This window comes from Salarias fasciatus, chromosome 12 (assembly GCF_902148845.1).
Source record: "Salarias fasciatus chromosome 12, fSalaFa1.1, whole genome shotgun sequence".
In the NCBI taxonomy this organism is placed as follows: Eukaryota; Metazoa; Chordata; class Actinopteri; order Blenniiformes; family Blenniidae; genus Salarias; species Salarias fasciatus.
Genome location: NC_043756.1, coordinates 9,483,448 through 9,508,997, shown reverse-complemented (window position 1 = coordinate 9,508,997; position 25,550 = coordinate 9,483,448). Strand labels below are relative to the sequence as shown.

The window sequence follows — 25,550 nt, the reverse complement described above, 5'->3', positions numbered from 1 at the left end:
TTCAGTGTCCTCAGCCTTTTCCTATCCGGTTTTGCTCTTCACTACATCCAAAATAATTCAAGAAGCAGCATTTTAAAGCCTTTGAATAGCTTGTTAACAATAACTCAAAACAGCGAAGGCTGGATTCTTATCCCCCCTGTATGATTACTAAGGTTGATTGACTAATTTTCATTAGTTCTTGTTCATGACTGCCAAAAAATGACTTATAAGAAATTACTGTTTCACTCAAAGAGACCAAAACAATCTGCGTGCAGCAGTTAATGTAAGCAATTAGCTATCTATTGTTTACTTTCAAAGTAATCCCACTACTTTTAAAAGAAGATGTAAATGAATTCAGGTATAAATTTTCAGTAACTTGCACAACAGGGCTCACAACACAGTCCAATGTCCTTGTAGCTGCATGTGTAAAACACAAAGATTATCTTGTGTTTGTTTACAGGAATAGAAATTGAGCACTTTTGCTGTTTGTGTAGACAGCTGGACTGGATAATCGGAGAGTGTCTGCTGTGTCGGATGTGGCTGAGACCGGTGAGACGCTCTGTGTGCAGACATGCAACGAGAGCGAGCTGGAGGGGATCGTCCATGTAACGCTCCTCAGGCTGATAAGCAGGAGGGAGGTGAAGTCATCTCAGCACCAAAAACAGAAAAGTGTTAAACAGCAGACAGGTGTTACATCTATTACTGCTGTTCCCAACAGCTGCAATTACTAAGTAACTTTTTAAGACTGTGTCTGCATGGAGCTAATGACTGCCGTGTGCGTCACCTGAAAGAAACATTGATTTTTTTTTTTTTTTTTAAATAAAAGTTTAATTGAATACAATATTAAACTCTCTTTTCTATGTTTTATGTTACTGGTAAATATTTCATGGTGTTATTGAGAATATAAGAGAACCTTTCTTTCCATGGTTGTACACAAACTAAGAAGTGGAGAAAAGAAAGGTTTAACATAATGCTGAATTCACTTTCACCTGCGTTCTGCTATCTGAATCATGCAGATGCAGGTTTTTATAGCAGCTGTTCCGACTCCTCAAAGGAGAAGCAAAGTCAAATTCCTTCATGACGAACATTTAATGTTCAAACGATACATAATTGGTCTGCATAATGCTGATATGTTAGTGTGGGGGTAAAACACTAGCTTAATATTGCTTTGGGCATGGCCTTGATAATAGTGGTGTAAATTCAGATTATCGGAGTTTTACAGCTGCTCCTGCTGAATGATTCACACTCAATTTCTCTGCTCTGGTGCATTGTGTTCAGAAGTTACATCAATGTGAGCATCAGTCCGGTGCAGCAATCCCACTGAGGGAACAATCAATCCAGCGGCCTCTTCACAGAAAAGGCATGCAGCTGCGTGTCGAGTGCGTCCATACGGTGTGTTGGAGTGGACCTGAGTCACTGTGCTACAATTTGAAACAAAATAAAAAAAAACAAACGTGGGACACAGTAGTTTCACAACAATAAATACTATCATTGCCAAGAAAGTGTTTGGCTCACCGGCCCAAAGCAGTGCAGTGTGTGTGTGTGCGGCTGGCCTTGTTCAATACGAAACAACCTGACTGCACACTGACGAAAGCTCAGGTCTGCATGTATGAGCAGAGGGCAACTAAAACTACTGAATCATTTAAAACTGAACTTGAAACATCCCTCTTAGCTTGACTTTCAATTCATGAATGGTTTGTTAATTTAAACTCACTTTTTTTCATTATTTTTATCTTACATTTTAATATCACCATCCCATTACCATACTAAGATTTTATCTCCATACTTTTGGTGTTTACAATATTTTTTAATCTGGTATTTCACTTGTTTTTATTGCCAATACCATATATAATTTATTTTTTATGTCTTGGGCTTATCTTTCTAAGCGTTCAGATAATTCTTACTTTAACTTTCAATAGCAAATTGCTATTTTCCAGTTCTTTGTTCTCAAATGTCTTGTGTTGTGATCAATATATCAAGCTTCCAGAAAAATGCTTGAAAAAAAATCAGCTTTGATTAATTGTTTTATCACTTTTGTGTGAAGAAAAACACTGGAAGAACAGATTTGTGTGTGATGTCAGGTCATCCTGATGGGGCAAAAATGCAAGATCCTTCAAGCATTTATGACTATTGAAATACTTTTATTTCTATTTATTATTTTATTTGCAGGTTAAAACACAACAAGGTGCACAGTTAAACATTTATTACAATGTTAGCAACTCAGTGAGGTATCCAGGAGTTCAGTGTTTTAATGAGTAGACCCCCACAAAATGAAACCACAAGGAAAAGCGAGTGTGTGTGCTCTTCATTACACATCTATTATTAAGGAGACTATCAGCCAGCAGGCTAGCGCAAGTCACAGTTCTGGCAAATATTCTCTCCATTACAAAACATGGAGCACATTATGTTCAAAGTGAGGTAGGGCAAAAGCAACCAAGTGGTGAATAAATAATATACTGCTGGTGAGCAGAGACGCATCAAAGAACATGTATAATACTGTGTGTGTGTGTGTGTGTGTGTGTGTGTGTGTGTGTGTGTGTGTGTGTGTGTGTGTGTGTGTGTGTGTGTGTGTGTGTGTCTGTGTGTGTGTAAGCTCTCCCAGAGTTTGTGTGTAAAATGTTTGCACTAACACAGTAATGTTCAGACGAATCAAACGCTGCTGTGGGTTTATCACTTCGGGGGACATATTGATAATTTAAGTTAATTTCAGAAAGACTTCCTGCACTTTCATAAACCATCAAAGCTAGAAGTGAGCTAGAAGTGCCAGAGAAAAACATAACTCACTTTAACATCACGATATATAGTGATTGGAAGGTCTTGTCTAATGATTGCTGGTTACTAGCAGCTGGAGCAGGAGAGTGTACCAGTAACTAAATCCTGGTACATTAAAATGTGGGACTGTAGTGGAAGACTGAGCCTTGAGTTTGACTCAATTCTACTAAATATGTCCTATAAAAAGCAGAATATGGGGTGGTTTTAACTATTTACTGTTTTTTTTTTTCTTTACACAAGTAAAAACCTTGTATTTCAAGCACACACACATACACGCACAGAGTGTAGTGAATGAATCATGTATTCTAATGGTCATTAGATGATATGTTCTCGTAGATCCCTTGCGGGCTGCTCAGGGACAAACACGGGGCCACATGAGGCCAGCCGCACAGCGTCCAGGTCTGAACCGGAGGGTAAGCCTCTGTGCATATATTTACAAACGGCCGATGTGGGAGGGTTTCACGGTGACGTCACTCTGCATTCGTGCCTGCGTCTGTTTACAGAGGTACGATCGGGTCACCTTCGTTTTAGAGTACACCGAGTCGGATGCAGCGTTTCTCAAACAGAGGTATGAGTGCCCTCAGGGTGCTTTGGAGTATAGCAGAAGTATGTGACCTTTTTTACTTATTGGATTGCAACATTGTTATTCGTGCAGAACAGAGCCAGTATTTATGCAAGATTACACTTAATAGACATGTAAATATATGCAAATAAATTTTATTCTCAATGTTCTTTTTAAAGGAATCACTAATTGACTAACTTTTAGTTGTCAGCAAACTGACTCCCTAAGCACTTCTATACCAGCAGAATTCTGTCAAAAAGTTCAATACAATTTATTTTTAAAGGTATTGCACAATGACAAAAATCATTTGCTGTTAACATAGTAATTTGTTTTAAACATTTCAAAAGTTACATGGTTGTGTAATGAGAAATATTGATATCATGGCGCATCACTGTCCTTGGACTGACTGATTTTTATAGAGGGAATTTTTTTTTTATACTTTTCAAGAGGCTGGAAAATATGATCAATAAAGTGGCTATTAAAAATGTAACAAAGTCAAAAGGCGAAAGGCAAGGAGAGAAGACACAGCTTATCCATAATCACTACTGATCTGGGGTTTATCTTGATGATTTATCTATGGTATCTATGCTTCTTGTTCTCTGTATGCTGAATTTTTTATTGGTACTCACGCAGACACACACACACAGTCTTCATTAACCCTTGCTCGAACCATAATCTCACTATTACCTTAGTTTAACTTTAAAACATGTCTTCACCTCGAAACGTGATTATTTTCCTGATGATTTCATTTTTGACCCGACAAGGACGAGTCCCTACAGTCTCAGGGTGTAAACAGATTTCAGTCATAATTGCAATAAAGACACACACACACACACACACGCATGCATGCCAAAAGTAAGAGGCGAGTTCCTGGTGATGGACAGAGCTTTGAAGAGACAGACACACTTCTCCAGTTGACAGCAGTTGAGGGATATGTATGTATGTGTGTGTGTGTGTGTGTCCACTGCGCCCGACAGGACGTGTTTCGTTACTTAAACACTGCCAAAGGGGTGGAAGACTCTTAAGGTAGAGGCCATTTGGTCCCAACCGCCATCTGAATACATTTACATCCACTTAACATAACATGTCATACATAAAAGATGGGGCAATAATTGCTTCAATCAAAGTTTCATGATAGGAATGCTTCATTTGGCAAATCCATTTTGTTCCTATATTTGTCGTTTTTCGGCTTCATGCAGCAGAGGTGTCAAAGCCTGAAGTGAATGGTGAGATTAGAGGTTTAATTGTATGAGTTGTGTTCATCATAGACAGATGGATTCACGAGCATACGCATAGCGCATATATACATTTTCAAAATTTGTTGTGAGTTTCCGAGGAGCGGTTTTTCTTCTGACTCACCAGTTCCTTCTTCTTCATGCACTCCATGAGAATGATGAACAAGTGCTGGGCCTGCGTGCGGCTGTAGGTGAACGTCTTCTGGATGGTCACCAGCAGCTGGTCTCTCAGAGACTCATTGATTATGCTGCAGAGGCAGAGAGGTGTGGAGAGAAGAAAGTGAGCGTCGGGGAAGGGGGTCGGACGGGGGCAAGCAGAGGAAAACGGTAACAGGCAGGCAGGCAAATTAGATTTGTTTGTCAGTAAGTGAAACCAAGGTTGACTGGGACTCCCAGCTCAACTATCGCTGAGTCCTTGGTGAGCCGTAAATTTGCAAGTCTGCCTTCATCTGTCACCGGATATAGGAAGCTGTAAAAGCAGTTATGAATTTCTTGGAGAAATACCGATAAAAAATGTCTATTGTGCAGTTATTGAAGCAGTATATCAGCAGTTTCTTGCTTTTTTTTTTTATATTCTTGCACCACTTTCAGATTTTATTCTCATGCCAAGTATTTTTCCTCGATACATAGCGGCAGAACTATATGGCCGAATAAATGTCAATACAGAATTGGAAACTTACATATAATATATATAAATTCACCAAATACTTTAAAATTATTTCTAGAGTGCAGTGCAGAAGAGTCCCCATCCAACGGAACGCATGTGTTTTGAACAGTTTGTCCTTGAACCGCAGAGTGACGTGCACGTGAGCGTGCATACCCTCCCTCCTCGGAGTATTTGTGTCCAAAGGCCAAGATGTCCGAGGCTCTGCCGCTGCCGTCGCACACCACCACAGGGACCGGAGGAGTGTCCCTGAGGTACTCCAGCACTATGGAGATCACATTAGGTCCCCCTTCTACAATCAGGGCCACCACCGGCACGCCCTGGCCGATGCCTGCACAGGAGAGGGACAGCGGAAGAAACAGGAGGAGAGGGGGCAAAGTCTTGAGTCGGCGAGCAAGGAGGGAGGCAAGAGAAGTTGTGATTACACGTCACTGTATCGGATCCAGAAATAGAAATTCTAAATTTATGAACAAAGTGTAGAATTGACGTCCGTGGTATCACATGAGTCTGTTGAACGCTCTCTAATTATAGCCGCGAGGTCTTTTAAAAAGCACCTGCGCCAAAAATATCAAGCCGAGTTTGTGCTTTGTGATCTGTGTGAGTGAGTGTGTGTGTGTGAGAAAGAGTTTTGTTGTCCTTTGTTTCAAAAAGCACTCTCTTCCTGATGATCACTGGCATTTTGTGTGTCTATAAGCAATATATCCTGAGTCTACATCTGTCTGAACACTAAAGCTGCAGATTTGACTTGTAGATTTCAGAAGTAATGCCTTGCTCTCAAAGGGCCTTCATTATTTTGGCCGTTTCTTGTCCGTATTATGCTTCTCTTAATACCACTGAGCATGACCTTAAACCATCATAACTCCTGCAAACCCCCGAGTCTCATTCTCTCCTCGCCCCTCCAGTCCAATCCATTTTCTAAATCATTTTACCCTCAGCCTGCTCTTCGGTTCGCTTTCTCCTCGCTCTCTCCCGGTCTGTTTCGAGAGGTTGTGCCTCATGCCGGGTATTTTGACTCTTCTAATTCAAAAGCTGTGTAACTGCCTGATCTTCCCCGCCCTGCACCCCTCATGCTGGTCTGCATAATTCACTGAGGAAAGAGCATGGTCTGTCTCTCAAACACGCAGACAAACGGGCCCATACAGGCGTGTGCCTCCATACTACGTGCACGCGCGCGCGCGCGCGCGCGCACACACACACACACACACACACACACACACACACACACACACACACACACACACACACACACACAATCGCAAGGGCCACGCACACATTCAGCAGCGCACCCGCCATTACGTTTGCCTCACAGAGCCTTGTGCGGCCTTGCAACAGGGACAGTTACATAAGGGGAGTGTATTTTCGGGGCCTTGCCTACTTCAAAGAGGTAAAACGTCACCGTGCCACAACACATCACACGACCATACATCAACAGAGCGCGATGTGCGAGAGGAGCAAACTAATGACTTGCATTTTCAGTCTGGTTCTTTTATTTCTTTTGAATGCCTATTTCTGCTGTTGTTATGTGCAGTGTGTGTGTGTGTGTGTGTGTGTGTGTGTGTGTGTGTGTGTGTGTGTGTGTGTGTTTTGTCACATCACGGATTGATATCGATGATGAGTGAGTTCGGGGGGCGTCGCCACAGCCTCCAAAGTGAATCATTGTTCAACTGAAACCCACCAAGGAGCAGATGAGGAGAGAAAGGCTCAGCTGTGTCATGGTTAATTGGTAGCAGGGAATTCTGTCTGTCTGCATGCGTACACACACACACACACACACGCACACACACACGCAAATTGCATTTTCTATAGCCTCACGATGCCATTTAACCTCCATCTCATGTGTCATTTCTTTATTAGCTGTATTGTTGGTGTAGATATTGGCGATATCTTCAACACAGATGCCTTCTTCTAAAATCTCAAAGTATCAGACCAAGTTATTCAGTATCATCAATAATGTTTGGTAACAGGACAGCGTGACCTTTCATCCATGTTTCCAGACACAGATCAATTTACGATTGATAGCTGTTTAATCTCAGATGTCCTGCCACATTACTTTCCATTTCTCAGCCCTGCAGACAAATCGTAGGAGCGATGTTCATGACGAGTAGCTTCAGCATCAGATATCTGGAAGCAAACAGGATATCTCTACATCTCTGCAGAGAACAGATCACATGGATCAAACCTGCTAAATCATCGTCTGCTAGGAGAACTACCAGATGTGTACCATCATTAATGCAGGGTGAATATATCTAGTTTTACATTGGGAGCCATATGTTGGTCCAGGAGTTCACCCTGAACATCACTCATGATGTAAAGTATTTGAACATCTAAGATGTTACTTTTGCTCAACAAGAAGAAAACAGACATTTTTGAAAAAGTAACTTCACTTACAGGAATGTGAACTACCTTTTTGAAGAAAATTAATTACAGATATGAAAGGCAGAAATGATGACCTTGAGACTGATTAAAGCCTCTTATCATCAATGCTTCATATTGGCAGGAAATCTGAGATAGATCCCACAGTGCAGGGGTTTAATTTAATTATATTTCATAAAGAAAAACACCCTCCATATACATACATTTTGTGAAATCAAACAGTAAGATCTATTTTTACATCAGTCTTCCTGAACCATTCAGAAATGTGTGTTTAGTACAGCTTAAAAGAAACCTGAGCGAAAGTAAAAATAGTGGGTGGAAGGGTTTTCTTTAGCATTAAAATAAATGAAAAAGTTGAAGTAAAACCTTTTCACACCATAGAAGGAGACCCAGAATCCTCACATCATTTGAGCACAGGTCTGAATATGAGACATGAAATTCAGTCTATTCAGGACAAAGAACACAAAAGTGTTGGCGGGTTTTGAGCAGCGAGGTGTTGACACACAAAAAAATGAATCCAATAAAAGTGACGTGCGAATTTGGACTAACAATTTGCAACTTCTTTCTCCACTCGTCAAGCTTGATTTTCGTACATGGAAACAGTGTTGAGTCTGGTAAGAATGACTGAAGTCAGCAAAGTGAGGAGAGCTGGTTTTAAATAAAATGCAGCAATTTGAGCATAAAAGAGAAATGTTTCCCTTTCCACATCCCTTCTGCTTGTCACTTTGCCATTAATCATGAAGCTTTTCTTGTGTGTGTTGACATCATACATACAACAGTCCTGAAATGTAAAGTGCTATGTAAGTGAAATTGACCATTTCAATGAATGGCTGTCATGTGTGTAACAAATAATATTGTTTTTCTTTCTTAGACTTGTATCTTTCAAAGATCTCAGGACCTGATCTGAGTTTGATGCTCCGACTGGTGCTGAACCTTGAGCTCCAAATGTAGCAGTGTTGTCGTCTGCCAAATTGTGTTTTGTAATCCTGCACGCTAATCCTCTTAGAAAGCAGAGAGGTCCTTGGATTATTTCATCTGCAGAGGCAAATTTCACAATTTGATGTCTTTTACGTCAAATAAAATTCTGGCTATATGAAGATTTACAGCACGGCTACATGAACGAGCGCTGAAGACACAAAAAGAAAAACATTGTTCCAGATGGAAAACGAAGAGCCACGGAGAGCTAATCTGTTCAATTGTACTTGGCAGAGCACACCACTGCTCTCCAGAAAATTGTTCTGTGGTGTTTTCTACTTTTCATTACTTGGTATAAACTTCGCTCCGTATATGTTTGTTGTTTCTTTTCATTTCTTTCTAAAAACTCCACTTTGTGTTTGTTGTCCATGGACTCAAATCTAAACTGATGTGAGGGAATCACAGAGGCCCTGAAATAAACTCTGCAACTGCATCCTAACACTAGTAATACTGAGTTACTGTAATGGTTATTTAAGCATATCTAAGTCAGTAAAAAAAAAAACCCCAAAAAAACCCACTGAACTACAGTATGCTGTATATAAACATTTTCAAAACCGTTTTAAGACTCTCTGTCCGAATGCACTCATCGTTTCAGTTCCCATTCCCCTGCGCTGACTCGATCCACGCTCCTCTGACACTCCAACACATCAAATACCATAATCATGACAGCCCCCATTCTCTCTCTGCCTCCTTCGTCTAAAACAGGAGGGAAGCTAACAGTGGGAAAACAGAGTCAGAAGAAAATACAAGAGGTTATCAAAGATTTTCAATATCCACTCAGCCTACGAGATGAAGAACTCACCAGAAACAGGAGGAATTAGGGAGGGGAAGAGTAGAGCGTTAGTGAGATACACATAATATACTTAAATGGTCCTAATTAAGGATCCAGCAGTGACTCATCTGGCCTGCGTGTGTGTGTGTGTAATGTTCGAGTTTGTTCGTATGTGTGTCAAACAAGAGTAAGTGACTGAGCTACAGTATGCTGGCCCCCGTCTTTGCACTTCCCCATCACTCTTCCAAAAATAAAAAAAACACACATCCATAAATACCAGCGACGAAACATCACATCTGAGAGCGACACATGACTTGACAGGCGACAGAACAGAAGGTCGCAGGGTGTCGGTACACTGAGAGGACAGCACTTTTTTCAGTCAGGTTGTGACAGGAGGCCTAAATAAAGGAGTGGAAGTTGTGTCAGATGGTAGTTTTGTGTTTTTCAAACACGGAGCTGAGTCGGTTTATAAAGATAGTAAATCTGAACTAGCCCAAGCCAGATTTAATGCAGGCTGACACCGACCAGGAAAGGACATTTACAGATAGGAAACTGGGGTTAAATGGCTTGTACCTCAGTATTTTGTTTATTTAAGCGTGTGTGTGTTTGGGGATTTGCCACCATTGTGGGAAGTAAAGTCTTTTTTTAACAGACTCATTATTGGGAATTGTCGTCCCCGTGGGAACAAAAAGCAAATTTCCATGAGAAAAATAATAAGTGAAGCGATGTTGAAATGAGATCGAGGTTAGGGTTAGGAAAGGAGTCGTTACAGCATAGAGAGCAAAGAACCTCCTGGGAGGAAATCAGTGGAAGTCTCTGGAACACCCTCAAAAAGAACAAAGAGATGATTCTGCAGTTCTTCTAATTAAATACATTAGTTAAACCGAGTTGCAGGTTTGGGTTTATTTAGTCCCCGGACCCACAGAAAGCCCAATATTATTGAAACATTGTCCAAAGCTCATGTACTAGACTTTGTCTCTTTTTAAAAAGAACCATTTTCAGTTCAGTTCGAAGGATTTTTTTTGTTTACATATTATGAAGGCAAGTTATAGGGTATAAGATCTGTAGGATGCACAATAAAAAAAAACAGACATTTATCTTGTACTAGTCCGTTATGGACGGCAATGTGGTGTAGTGGTTCAGCCTGATTTTGAACTGAGCAGGACTTTCTGAAGGGATATACACTGATCAATGCTTCTTCTCTGCTTACATACTCAGATGTTTCAAACTGATATCGTAAAGACCTTTTTCCCATGTTTCTCAAACAATGTCAATGCCAGATCCGGGGGTACAGTTCTTGACAAGAGGTGTCTATTTAATTAAGTTAAGAAGCCATTTCCTTAAAAAAAAAACATGTACGTATGTTATGCCGTTTTATCTGATGCCCTTTCATATGTGCTTTTAATAAATACTGGAACACACACAGGCTCCCCTCCAGTAAAATGCATTTCAAAATCTGCTCCTGTCACAAATCACACCCGATGTAACGAGGAGGAACTTGTGGACAAAAAGCAGGTTTCATTTTCAAGATGCCGACACTGGACAGGGTGGAGCCCACAAGACGGTCGAGAGCAAAACCATAAAACACAAAATGCTTCAGCACAGAGGGCAGAGGCACACTGAAGCACAGGAGAAGACAAGCAGAGAACACAGACTGAATGTAGTAACACAGCCAACATAGCAGGTAACACAGACAAACTGACCACCAGAGCACAGACAGCCCCTTATAAACCCAAGGCACCAGGCGACTGCAATCACACACTCACACAGGTCAAAGACATCAGGACAGAACAGCAATCAAACACGAGGAGAGGAGCCACAGAGCCTGAAAACAGTTAGAACACCATCAAAATCCTAGACGATTTCAACAGGTCAAACCAGCTTCGGAGCACAGAGACGAGCTGCATGCACAGAGAAAGGTGAGACTGCCTCTTCAAAATGGAAGCGTGCGCTTTACAGCTCCCGAGAGGGTCCATTTCTGAAATGTGTCTCATTAAAGCAACAAAATAAACTGACTCCTGCAGTTTTCACTCCAAAGATTTGCAAAGCTGTTGTGACATGCTCACAGTCAATAAATCCACTTCATCCATACGTTTTAATTGAATCCTATTTCCATACAGCCTGGGAAAACTGAGATTAAATGCAGTCGATACTGGGATCTTGCCAAAGGAGGGTGTCACTTACACATGAGTGTAAATCAGACTGAATTAAACCTCATTTCCTATTCTGATACAAGTCATTTTAAACTGCAAGTAAAAACAGGGCATCAGTTTACAGCTTTTAATCCAGTTCTTTGTGTGAAAGTCTGACTCGTCCTTGCCAAAAACATTTTGAATTCAGCTTGTGTAACTTTGCATCAGCGACTAATGAGATACAATATATTTCCACTCCTCGCTGGCTTCAAATGATCCATAAAAGCAACAATAAACATGCCACAAATGCTCCAGTTCCCTTCTATGTAGTCACCTTGTTTCAACTTTCAGTGTGGACGGGCTTGTAAAGAAACTGAGTGCATTTACTCAAGTACTCCATCTAATTCCTCATTGCTTTACAACTATACATGTCTGATGCACACCAGTAAGGACTTTTGTACTTCAGTCAACATTTTAATAAATTACTGTCGTCTTTTTAAATTTACATAGCAAGAAATGTCGATCAAACATGATTTTGATTTATTTTCAACTGTATATATGACAATTTACAAAGCAGCACATTTCTTTGCACTCCCACTAATTACCTCTTGACTTATGTGGTGATCGTCAGGAAGCAGTAAAGCGACAACAGAAAAAGATATCCTACACGCATTAACTTCAGTGTGTTTGCTTATTTTTCCTTTTTTTCATCGTCTTACAGGAACATTTTATACCCTTTCATTCAGATACCAGTGTAACAACTACTAGGGAATAACAACCATGACAATGGAAGTTTGAAAATATATATACATGTAATATATACATGTAGGATGTAAGAAAAGTATAAAAAATGCAAATCAAACTCTCTTTTTTTGTCCACTGCATACATCCCCTTCTCGAATATTTCTGCCCGTGTCTGCAGGGTTTTCAACCACACACTATATTTCCAAAAGACCACATTTCTGATGGTGTACTCCGAGTCTTTCCACGCCACATGACATGTTGCACATCCATGCACGCCCCAAACCTGGAACCATACCTGGAGCAGATCTTGATCCAGCTCACTTCTGACTCGGTTATCTCTCCACCACAGGGTGGAACACTCTGGCAGTTCAAGTTCATCATTTTGACATGTTTGAGAATCCATTCGTGCATGAACACACCTCGCCCCCAATGGCTTCCATCGTCCCTAAACTGTCTCAGTTTGCTTATATTCTCACGCCCGCAAATATCCCATCTAAAGGTTCGCTCCCACAGCACCACCTCAGGCCCCCATGAAGTAAACAGTGATCAATGCAGCAGCAGCAGCAGCGCCGCAGACCGGAGGGACTCATGGAAACCTAATAAAAATTCACGATAAAGTGCACAACTGTAGATTTTTCGATAGTATCTGGGTGGAATTGTTTGAACAGTATAATTACAGGTTTAAAAATGTAAAAGTCTAGTACTGTTAGAGCCTGACTGGATGAGTCATGGCAAAGGATAGAGTGAAACAAGGGTTACTAGGGTGAGCTCAAAAAGTGAGAATAAAGCTGTGTGACTTGGGTCACATTCAAGAATAAAATCACAAAAAAAAAAAAAATCATGAGATGTTCATACAAAAATAAATAAATCCTGTTGATATGCAGTATTTATCAGTATACTGTATTATTTCCAACAATCTTAATAAACAGGTCCCACTTTTAAGTATTGTTCAGTTGACAATAACTTAGTATTGTTACTTTGGAAGAAAAGAAATGGAAATTTTTATCAAACGGTTTGTCTGATAAAGGGTTAAGAGAAGAGCGGTACAGCCCCCTTGAGTTTCCACGCACCATAGCTTTACTGTAATTTCTTCTGCATGTGCCGGTGGAGGTCACAATGTCACGGCTAATCTGCAACGCAAGGTCTTACTGGTTCTGGATTCAATTACCCCAGCCACTTCTTTCACTTACGCTGTGATTAATGAAACCACAGCTGCAGCAGGGTCAGTGAAGGTCACGCAGCAGCGCTCCCATGCCTGTACCTAACATGTACACACATCTTCCGTGTACTTATGCACTTTTTTCATATTTCATATTCTGAGTGATTCAGGTGAAAAGGAAGAGAGCTTACTGAAGGTGACTTTTTTTTTTTTCATTTCACACCTTATCTCAACTCGCACATACAAAGATTCTGAATCCTGATTTGGCGCATGTATTTATATTTAAATTCTCCTCTGCCACAAAAAAAAAAAAAAAAGATGCAAGGTGTTCTTATTTACTTCTTGTTCAGTTTAATAAGAAAACATTCATGGATGAAGCCTATTATATTCTCTTCCACTGGCGCTTCACGTTTTCTCTTTCACCTCGAGGTAATGCCTTGTCTCGCTGCTTGCATCAGCTACGTCTCACTTCCTTTGCGCTTAATGTAATTCCCTCCTCTCTCTTCTGCGTGCCCTCAATCCCTTTTTTTGTGTCTTCATTTTCTCACTCTCCCCTCTAACAGTGTCCATTTTGCTCCCTCTGCAGCAGGTGTCTGATTAAAAGGCACTCGGCATGAGACGTGTCAAAAGGGCTGAGCGGTGATTGAACGAACGCTGCTGAATGGTGCCAATCATTTTATTGATTTTCTTCTTTCTTGACTCACTTGCTTTTTTTTTTTTTTTTACCACTTTCAGGAAATGGTGAGGAGATCAAAGAAATGTCCCCGAGGGCGAGTGTGTGGACATTCAGCATTTTTAGAGTCAACAGTCGCATTCGGATTTAATTATGCAGTGAATTGTCATCGCGCATGAACTCTGTCCATCTCTTCTCAACGGAAGTCTCCCAGGCTACCTGCTCGAAATCCCGGTGAGCTTAACGTAAAGCAGTGCTGTCGAAGCCAGTTTCGTTTAATTCGATCTCAACTAGGCTGACGGCATTGTGGCTTGTAAGAACCAACAACTCCCCAGACTTTCCTTTATATTAGTGAGAACAAAAAAACCCTAAATAAAATGTATAGATTTATTACAATTGTGACTTCATTTCAGAAGAATTAAAAGTGCAACGTGAAATCTTAAAACAAGACTGTTACGTCTCAGAACTCATTATTTCTGAAGCTTTTATTTGCTTCTTTTCACCAAATCAGTAGGACTTAAATGCAAATGCCATTTTATGAGTGATGAGCATTGATGAAACTTACTTTTTAATTTTAGCACTCTGTTAGAATAGAACAGAACAGACATGTAGCTTAACTCCACATAGAAAAGAACGCAATAAGTTGCATTATAAAGGGAAAATATCAATATGACAGAATAGAATTAAATAAATAACGTACTCTTATGGAAAACAGGCCAACCCCCACTGGACAAAATGGGAGTAACAGTTACCTATGTCTGTTCTGTGGTCTAATTTTGGCCCGTGGTCCGCACGTTTGACCACGCTGATATGCAAGTCCGTCCATGTTTTCCCACACAACAGGATCCTGACTCTACAGCAGGACACGGAGGAATCGAGTACAGACTGTCCGATGACTAAATGTCCCGGTTGCATCCACCGTCACCACTGACCTGAGGCCAAGTTCTCCGTCTCACAACGCGCACTTTGTTTACACCGAGAGCTGTCCCTTTTCATACGGTCCTCTTTCCACTGGAGAGGGGACAAAACCACTGGAGGTGACACCTTTCCACAAAATAAAATTTACAACTGAGACATGCGGCGAAAGACTGCAGCGAAAAATCACAAGTTGTGTGTAAAGTGGTGTTAAGAGGTTCAGAAACTGCAAAAAAGGGGGTCCTGTAACGAGTTCTGACAGGTGCCAAAGGTGCTCATGTAGCTTCTGATGGATAGTGCACAATGTGCCAAACGATCAGACGTACCGGGTGGAACAAGATGTACAAATGTAGCAAGCCCTCAGAAAAATGACCAAGACAAACGACATTTGGAAAGAAACGTTTTTCCCATGCCTGTACATATGCAGGATTGATTTAAAAAAAAACTGTCATAATATTGTGAAGCAAATTTAATTGCGAGAGCATTTGTGGCACTCGCATAGTGATAGCCACTGCAAGGAAATTCACACAAGCACAGGAGGATTAGCAAAAGGATTGCACAGACATTAAAAAAAAAAAAAATACCACAGGGGAAGATTAGGCATATCTCTGCACCACACTTCTTCCATCGCCTGTTTGTGTGCAAAATATGGGACAGTGTGTTAGAGACTGTAAATGACCTGGCGGGTTTGTGTGGTCAACAACATGCATGTGAGGCCATTCAGACTGAAGTGTGTCTCCTCTCTAAGCACTTTCCTCACTCTCCTTTCTTTGACACCACTTCAGGCCTCCCTGCTGTGTAGAAAATTGACGTTTTTCTCGATTGACTGTGGAGAAATAATCAAATGAAGGATTTGTCCTCATCTGCAAACCGCACCGAGGTGAATCACACGGAGGTATATACGTTCACACATGTGTGAACTTAAAATGTTTCTCCTCACATGAGCCGCTTATTTAACCAGCCACTGGCGTCATGCTGTTCACATGTATGTACAGGTGCTCAGCCTGGCCTCATTTTGCCTGCCAGAGCACTTTGCCACCAGAGGCAAGTCACCAGGCAGTCTAGCATGTTATAAAGCTAAATCTGGTTATCAGCACAACCTCAGACACTGCTGAGGTTAAGGTTCGCAGCTGATATGAAGCACACATGGCCACCTGTCCATCCATCATCTGTCTATAGCTGCTGTGCAGACTGGGGTTCTTCCAGCTAACACTGGGCAGGGTGCGCAGGGTATTCCCACATCGCAGAGCCAACACAAAGAGACTGAAAGTCACAGCTAAAGCAAATTTAAAGAAAGCATTTAACCTAACATTGATGTGTTTGACAATGGAAGGCAGCAGAAGTGAATATGGTCAATCAAGCTGATGCAGTTTAGTTACTGAGCAGCGGTGCTACACACTGTGCCGTCATACAGATATCTACCACCCTGTGTTGTTACTAAACTTCCATAACTGCTGGTATTATTCACCATGGATTTAAGGAAAACAGGATTAACAAAACTTAAAGAAGGACTTTCCGATGCTTGCATGACAGCTGGGCGTCCCTTTGCCTTCCCAGCCCCATTTGTATGAGTCCAGGCATAGGATGACAAAGGGAAGTCCATGAGTCACATAGCTGGAGGATGAAGGCTCAACCGGGTGTCCTTTAATACCTGAGGAGCCATCAAACCGAGGAGATTGGAGACATGTGGTGCAACTTGAGGAAAGTTGTAAAAGAAAGAACTTTACATCTACCATTATTAACTCACCATCAGTGATCTGACAGTGAGCAATACTAGTGTTGAAAAGAAGGTTTGAATATCCACTTGGTAAAACTGACTCTCTCACACTCTGAGCTCTCTGCTGTTTTTAAATAAGCACTGATAGGAAAGTGTATATTTGTGTCAGCCAAACCCTGGGGAAACTATTTCCAAATGGCTTTATGTTGACAGTGCAAGAACGTAATAACAAATGAATCATGCTGGTAAACATTTCTCAGGTCTGTTCCCACCTCATTCTAAACAACGCCGCGAGAGGCTATTGAGAGACGCATTTCAAGGGTATCACCGAGCTGATGTGTGTTTGTGTCGGTGTGTGAAAGACAAAATCAGACGGTGTAAGAGAAAAAGACAGAAATGCATTTTGTAATCATGCAAATCCATCCTCAGCTTAAGGTACAATGTGAAAATTGAAAACAGAGAAATGCAAGAGCTCAGCAATGGATGAACATGTGACACAGAGGACACAGCAGGTTAGGTGTTATCTTGCATTTAAATTCAAAATTGCAGACCTCATACCCACATTAGAAGATTTTCTTGGTGCAAGAAATTCAAGAGCGACAGAGAGAGCTGCGCAAACTTGTTCTTACCGAAGTATGTTACAATACAAGATCACTCTAGCGTCTATCATGAGACTCAAACATAAATGAAAAGAACAGTTTGCATTATTTTTGACATCAGCTTAGCGCTTTGAAATGTCTTGAAATAACTTGTGTTCTGTTAAATTTAGATATTCAAGAAAAAAAAAAAGTTGATGACTGCCTCACAGGAGATAGCAGGACGTTCTTGCACGGCCTTATTTAACAATGGACTTGTGCTCAGCGTTACGTCAGCGCTTGTTAGCTGGTTTTGTAGCCGTCGGCATCCCAGAACATGAACACAGTGACTATCAAGCAGATTCATTTGAGGAGAGAGTTCATCTAAACTGTCAAGAAGCTTTGAAAGAAAAAAAAGAAAAAAAAACAAATCCCTCCTGAAGGGAGGGACACTTTCAAAGGCCCGTCTAGTTACATCCAGCCAGCTAAAAATACACCGTCTGACGGCGTGTGTTCAGTATAAAGCAGGTAATGATAATTTTAGTCTGGTTGCAGCTATAAAAATGAGTGAACCCAATTAACCTGTGGCGATGCCGTTGATAAAATGAGGATTACAGCTTCATTATGCTCTTATCTCTTCCTGAATCCTTTAAAAACACCCTTTCTAATTTAGGCTAAGTAGGTCAGTTTGGCAGTGGTCCGGTGCAGACGGTTATGAGGAACTGGACTCACGAGTGTTGATCTTCTGTAGCGAGATGTGCTTCTCCAGGTGGCGTCGCAGTTTGACCTCAGCACCGTACTTGCCCGTGGTGCCGTTGTCTGCCAGGATGAAGTGGGAATGGAGACTGTTGAGAACCGTCAGCTTGCTCAGAGGGTTGGACATGGTCTGGTATGGACGCACCACCTTAACAAAGGACAGCAAAGTGGAACTGTTACGTCAACATGTGACATTTTCAATTCAATCATTAACTGTCCACATTTTAATGAGTTTTGCATCATATAAATTATCTTATTTAGTAGAAAGGTTGTTTTAATCCTGTTTCTCTAAAACAGACACAGACTTGACAGTGCAGCCACACATAAAGTTCAGTTTACTTGAGAGTACTACTTTGAGTATTCTTAAGGAAGAAAACTTCACAAAGTTGAAAAACAATATCCACAGGATTAGTCTGGCTTGGCTTCAGGGCATCCAAACATTTAATGGTCACTAAAATTACTGTTTCTGTGAATTTAATCATTCACAGCACAAGGACACTTCAACACAGAAGCAATAGCAGCAATTAAATTACGGGACATTTAGGATCCAGCACCCAATTTCAAAAGCCAAGATTTTTGTCCAGCAAAAATTCTGGCAACTGCATTTTAATCACTTTCTATTGTGTCTGCTTTCAAGCCTTTGAGACATTCAAGCTGCCAGCTTTAGTCAGAGTGAGGACACATGTCTTTTAGGCCGTTAAGGAATAATTACATAAATATAGAAAGTTTCTCTTCACTGGTGGGCATGAAATGTACATGCACGTCACGATCATGAGTGAAATCGCTTGTATCGTTGTAAAATGCACTGCAAACGGGGAGGATATTTCTACTACAGTAATGAGAGTTTCTCAGTAGCCGGAACACGGTGTGCTCGGGCAGCGCCTGACAATATGAGCTAAACTCATCTGGTCATTAGGCATACAGTAAGAACAAACCAAGCATAAAAACAGAGCCTCCTCACTTAATCGTCTCATTTCAGCCACCAACTTTAATCGGCTCTGCCTGACTCGTTCAGCCGGACGGAGAGCGGCACACTCTGATGAAAAATTTAACTAAAACATAACATTGATTCCCCGAGATTTGAATGAGTCAGCATGTGTGCCGCAGTCTCGTGTGGTTCTGCCAGCTGCCCAGCGCACTGTGAAGGAGTTTTATCACACACTGGAATGGCTTACTCAGCATCTCCGCTAATAAGCTGTCGGCTGCGATTTACCGGCGCTGACAACTGTGGACTGCGTGTGATATTTTCAACATATACATACATAAACAAACATGCCACAGCAGTCGCGGGGTGGGTTGTCGTTACTGCTTTGCACAAGCTGGGTTTTTTTTTTTTTTTTTTTGCACACTTACATCTTTACCGACAAGATCCTCTTGATTTTCTACGATGCCCCACGGAGCGATGCCAATGGTGCATATCTTTCCCCTGGACTTGGAAGCGTGGTCCTTCAGTGCATCACCCACATGGCGAATCACCCCTGTGTGTGTGTGCATTAACGTTTAAGAGTGTTTGGGAGAAGGAAACAGAGCGAGAGAAGTATGGTGTGTCACAATCAATACACCGCCTAAAGTCAGATGATGATACACTCTGCTGTGATAGATAAAAAAAAAAGAATCTATTAAGTGCAGGAGATAGAAACATGGCAGCAAGTAAGAAGGTACACATCCGTATAAACACACTGACGCTCACACACACACCACACCACATTTTTCATGCCTTTTGGGGACACTGCATTGACTTGCATGTATTTCTTGCAGACTTAACGTAATCCTGGAGCCAAATTGAGTTCTACTTTGAAAAATGTCTTCACCTTAAGGTGCGATCATTTTTTCTTTATTGTGACTCACTTTTCCCCACAAGAACGACAAGTCCTCACCAGTAATGTTTAGATGAACACACGCGCGCGCGCGCGCACACACACACACACACACACGTACGTGCATATGCATACACATACAACCAGCTTCAAACAGACAGGTTGTAGCTCCGGGCTTCTTGTTGTTACCCTCAGGGGAGCAGCAGTCAGACCTGGAGGCCATCTTATCCCATCTCTCCTGCTGACATTCATTCTTTCTCTACCTCCACCCACTGTCCCTCCAATCCAGCCATCCATTATTCAGACCCTTTCTCTCCCTCTTTCTTGCCGCTGCACCCATTCTGTCACTAAATCTTACTCTTTTCCATTCTGTATTCAAGGAGGGGCCACATCACAACATCCAACACTGTACACTTTCTTTTCATGTCTTCTTTTTTTTGGCTAAGTAAACATGATGGGCTCACGTCTTATCTAATTCCAAGTCAGGTAAACTTACTGTAAGTGAATCAAATGGCTTCGTTTTCTGACCTCATGCATAATAGAGTAGCATGTACTGAAACTGCAGCAGCATGCACATCAGTAGGAGTGTCTGAAAGGTAATGATTCAGTGCATGCCAAACACACACATGAACAATTTATTATTCTACACCAGTCAAAAATGATTCTATGCATGGAAATTACCATGTAAACATTGACATACTTGCAGTGTACATAAGGGTAGCAGTCGGCCATGTTTAGAGTTTTGCCGTTCCTGAAAGCTTACAGACATCAGAGACACGGTAGGGTTTGATTTCAGCTACTGAGACTTTTCTATATACATGAGCCTGTTATGTGTCCGTCATATGCTGTCAGACTTTTCACTTTTCCCAATCATTTTTTAATCACAAACACTAATCCAATCTTCATCTTGCTGCTTCACACACTCTCCATATGACCATATGATCTCGACCACTTATATCCAGCTGCATAGAGACCTCTATTCAGTAATGTTTCACTTTATATCCTAATGGGAATTTTGATATTGGTTTTTTAACTGTTATTCGGAAACCCCCCCCCCCCCCCCCCCCCCCCCCCCCGGTGCTTTACCTGTGTTCACCCCTCCAGTGAATATCCAGGCTCCTGTTGTCATGGCAGCCTTGATGAGCCCTTTGCCAAAGACCTGCTTGAGTTTGGGCTGTAGTTCAAAGTTCTGCAGGCCCCCGTGGACAGAGATGAGCAGCTTGGGCAGATCCAGCTGCCACTCCTTGGTCATCAGGTGGAGCAGCAGGTCGGGCTTGGTGTCATAAGACACTCGCACGTACTGCAGACATCAGAGGAGGCGTCAGTGATGGAAAGCTGCACATCACACTCGAGCACATGGTGAGGAGGACGTGTGCACACACGCAGGATCACGCGCACTTTATGCATGTGAAAGAAATATGACAAACAAACACAAAACTCTTAAATTCGAGGATATGAGATGGAACAGAGTCAGAGAGCCGTCTGAGTGTTACAAGCTTCATTTCTCAAGTCACAAAAAGTGCGAACAGATGCTCGCCATGTTTGAAGAGCCGCATGCATTATGGATCAACTGTTTATCTATCCAATTCGCCCACCGAAACCCAACCTGACATGTGTCTGGATGAATAATTTAACACTGGGAATAAATCAGACATAATTCAGACTTAATCATTTGAATTCCCAGAATGCCACAGTCCATGCAATGCCACTCTGTTGCCATGGTTATAATCGACATAGATTCAGCAACAATAACGTGCCATCGTTCTGACTTTGGAATAGATTAAATAATCATTTTAACGGCAGGAGTCTCTCTACAGATTCTTTTGAAGCAATCGTGACTATTTCAGTAATAATTACACTAATTTGACTGATTTTTCAGTTGTCCTCAGTCCCCTTCATTCCATAAATTATATCACTGACTGTAAGAGTGAAGCACGCATGAAGTCTTGATAACTCCTCAAGAAACATTACAGTGACTGGGATATTCAGGTGTTTTTTTACAGTCCCGGAGGAACTCGCATGCAGGCATATTTGTTTCAGTCAGCTGAGCATCTACCACTTTCCTCTTCTGTACTTGAATGCTGTCAAACTGCATCTGTTTACTGAGGCTGATACAAAATATCTTCAGATCACATTCAGTCATTATGCACTGTCGGCTTCCATTACCGTCTTGATGTTTTGCACTCCTCCTCTTACATTCAGTGAGAAGCGCTCAGTCTATTCTGTCAAATCACGTCAACACGACATGAGATCCATCTGCAAATCTCCATTTATTCCTCAATCGTTCACACAGCTTCACGTACCGAACATCACTCTGCAGTTTTCGGAACTGACTCAACGAAAGAAGTTCTGCCGTCAAGATGGCAAAACCAGATGTTGACAAGTTAATGCCTACAACCTTTTGCTGGGATGAGTATTTGTAGACCTCAAAAGCTGTTGAGGCGTTCTCTTTGTGCTTGTATTGGGATGTTGACTGCGACCTGGATCACGGTGCCGACAGGTACACAAATGCAGAAGCTCCAAGCTACACAACATTGATTTTCTGGATTGTTGCATTCTGACACGTGTTCCCTCAGACGTCTCTTTTCAAAGCAAAGAATTGGTGCAGTAGCCTCAAACAACAAAAAGAAGAATGCTGAGTCCTTTCGATTTGCTAAACTTCGGTATAAAATGGTAATATTGACCAGTTACACAAAGCTTGAGCTGAACTTTGTCTTTCAGTCATGACATACTTTTCCGTTTCTTCCAAGACTGACGGAAAGGCTTGAACAATAAATCTACCGTCTTTGGGGACTTCAGCTTTTTCTTTAGATACCAGTACATTTTTAATTTAATTTTTCTTCAAAAACTAAGTGTGCTCACTTTCTGCATTAGCCTTAATGACCCTGCATAATCTGCTTCAGGCCTGCGACTGACCGCCTAACTGGTGCATAGGAGCACGGTGGTGGAGTGTGTTCACCCGGGGTTGTGGACTTGGAGAGAAAGTGGGACACACACTGCCATCTGCATTACTGTGTTGAGCATGTTCCAGGACCGGGAGGATACTGACAAAATGCCACGCTGTAATAACACAAAGGCAGTCACCATGGCTTTGTTGGAGTGTCCTCCTCCCTGGAACTCAATGGTGCCGAAGGCATCGGTGGGACTGAGCTGCGTGTGCTTGCTGATTGACCACTTCTCCGACAGACTGTCATTCTTGGCCAGACGCTCTGCCTTATCATTCTGGCTGGATGAGATTCCCGGCGGCAGGCCCACATGCTGACCTATCAGACGACCACAACAGCACCTGAACCAGAAGAGAAAGCAGGAGTGAATTGAGGACTGATATATCACACACTCCTTTACAAAGAGTAACTGAAACCCTGAAAAAACTGAGCCCCAAGCCAAGATACTGTAGCATGGAGGAGCAGAAAGGCGAGAGTGAGAAGGAGATTGTGTGTGACTGGAAGTGGGAGAGAAAGAGAGTGTGAGATCTGCTACAGTCATGCGGCTTGCTGTGAAGGGTGGGCATAGCCGAAGTGGCAGCTTGTCATCTGACTTTTATCTCTTGATTGGAGAGAGAGAAGGGTGAATATTCGAAGCACCATGCAATATTTTACTGGCTCCGTCTCTTTTTGAGTTGATTCTTCTTCAAACTTCTGTCTGCCTCTCTCTCCCTCTCTCTCCTCTCTTTTCCATCGAAGGCCACTTCAAGAGTTATCAAACAGACAGTCTTGAACAGCAGTGTTCCTACACGGCTGCATGCTTATTCAGACGTGCTGAATGCAACTTTCATATTCTTTATTTTAACCTTCCAGGGCGGAGTGGGAGCTCCCGGAGCAAGGCAGGCAGGAGGCTTTGATTATCACTTCATGTTTCCATCATCTCTTACCAAAAGGTACTTTGCTTTCCTCCAGCTTTCGCATCAGCACAAGAGTTTCTGACTAAAGAGGAAAAGCTGATTTGATCTCGCAGAACATCTCTTTGCCTTTCCCCTGCTTCTGGCATACACTGACTTTCCTCTAGTTATGCTAATTTTGTTTACCTAGCAAACAGTGGCTTTTCCTGTGTGTACAGATGAGCGTGCAGAGTGGCCGGTGCTGCAGGAATAACGCTGGGCTCTCAGAGTTTGTTGTACCAAGGAGTGAAAAAAGCCTCACTAAAAACTTTGATAATGTGAGGCTGACTTTAAAGAGCAAAACGAAGAAAAGATTGATGTTGACTGCGGAACAGGGTGGTCGACTGGTCCCTGTCTTGAACTTCACAGGCGACAATAAAGCAGCTAAACTGAACTGAGTCATTTCTGGCTGAGATATGTAACCTTAAAATTATGTCTCAATAATAAAGACAATCTACCATCGACGCAAACTGAAATCAGTGTCGGTGTTACTCTGAGGCTTGCTTTAAAAGGTCAGCGTTGAGTCAGGACTTTTACTCTGTGGGAGGTGAACTGTCACACCAGTGTTTTCAAGAAGCAGGGAGACAAAGATTTTGCGCTTTTCAGTCCAAAACACAGTTGAAGAGTTTGAATAATCAGCTGTGTAACAAACAGCAATACAAGCAGTGCAGTTTTCATTCATGTCCCTCAGACGCATTTTGAACTCACCTATGGGGGTCTTTGGCGCTCACTATGATATGAACACATTCTCTCTTGCTGAATGCCCTTTCTATCCACGATTTCTGTGCCTGCAGAGACAAAAGACAAAAGAGATCAGTCAGTCTTTGTCAAATGATGAGAATCGTAGATTGAGGATGGAGAAGTGAAGGCCGAGGTTCAACATTATGGAGAAGGCCATGCTCGAGGAGTCCGAGCCCAGTTTTTTCTGAGCCGCTTGGGAAACAGAGCATGAAATATTGAATCTTATGTCTCAAAGGTGCTCACACAAAATCATAAGAGTCTTTCAGGGCCTAGAACATGAATAAAAATTACACTTGTAAAAATGATGTGTGTACTCATAGACAACATAAACACACACAGCCTGAATGTGCAGCCTTTCACACGTAATTCAAACGCTGAAGACACTGACAGAAATGTTCAATGTTATTCGGTGACTGCAGCCCAAACTGGATGAGATGAAGCGCTGGGGAAGAGGAAGCGGATGTTAGATCCGCTGAGGCAGTAAATTATGTCAGAGTCCCAGTCCTAAGAAACCTGAATGTGTAGCCCGCTGAGTGTGTGTACGCTCACTGCATGCATGTGTGCACATTTATATGGAAAAGTGTAGGCTGGTATTTCTATATGAGCTTTGTGTCACATGCAGCTGGTGGAGAGCTGTTTTCTTTTTTTCTTTTTGCCTGCGATGCTTCGAAGTCACATCTGCTGCAGGTCTGAGTGACAGAATGAGTGACTGGAGCCAATTATCCCGCTGCAGACATCCCCCAACAAGATTCTGTGAAACCACCGAGGGATGCAGCACAGGAATAGAAGCTAATACACATCTGTGTAGATGCTTCCACACATACATACATACATACATACTGGAAAGCATACATCCTTCTTACTGTATAAACAAACATTTCCCTATAGGATACAGTATGCTGTATGTACAGAGCTCCTCGTGAAGTTATTAGAAAAAACAAGACATCCTGTGTTGTATAATGAAAGATAAGTGTAAAATCGTATTGGTAACACTTTACTTGAAGCCCCTCTTTATAACACATTATAAGTAGTTATAAACACTAATACATGATCACAATGCTTTATAACTCACTATACAGCAGTATACAGCATAGGATTAAGGTTAGGGTTAG

The 25,550-nt window shown here is 41.9% G+C and overlaps 1 protein-coding gene across 20 annotated transcripts in view; it reads right to left on the bottom strand.

Annotated features, from left to right (window-relative positions):
- The window catches only part of trpm3 (transient receptor potential cation channel, subfamily M, member 3), a 151,030-nt gene that overhangs the window by 37,845 nt on the left and 87,635 nt on the right, over positions 1 to 25,550 (bottom strand). For all 20 annotated transcript variants that reach the window (XM_030105805.1, XM_030105804.1, XM_030105801.1 and 17 more), the window contains 7 exons: positions 24,406 to 24,485; positions 22,905 to 23,106; positions 20,907 to 21,120; positions 19,357 to 19,481; positions 17,980 to 18,151; positions 5,369 to 5,543; positions 4,673 to 4,796 (listed from right to left, as the gene is read on the bottom strand). In XM_030105805.1, the coding sequence (XP_029961665.1) occupies positions 4,673 to 4,796; positions 5,369 to 5,543; positions 17,980 to 18,151; positions 19,357 to 19,481; positions 20,907 to 21,120; positions 22,905 to 23,106; positions 24,406 to 24,485 (1,092 nt within the window). The remainder of the gene's footprint in view (positions 1 to 4,672; positions 4,797 to 5,368; positions 5,544 to 17,979; positions 18,152 to 19,356; positions 19,482 to 20,906; positions 21,121 to 22,904; positions 23,107 to 24,405; positions 24,486 to 25,550) is intronic.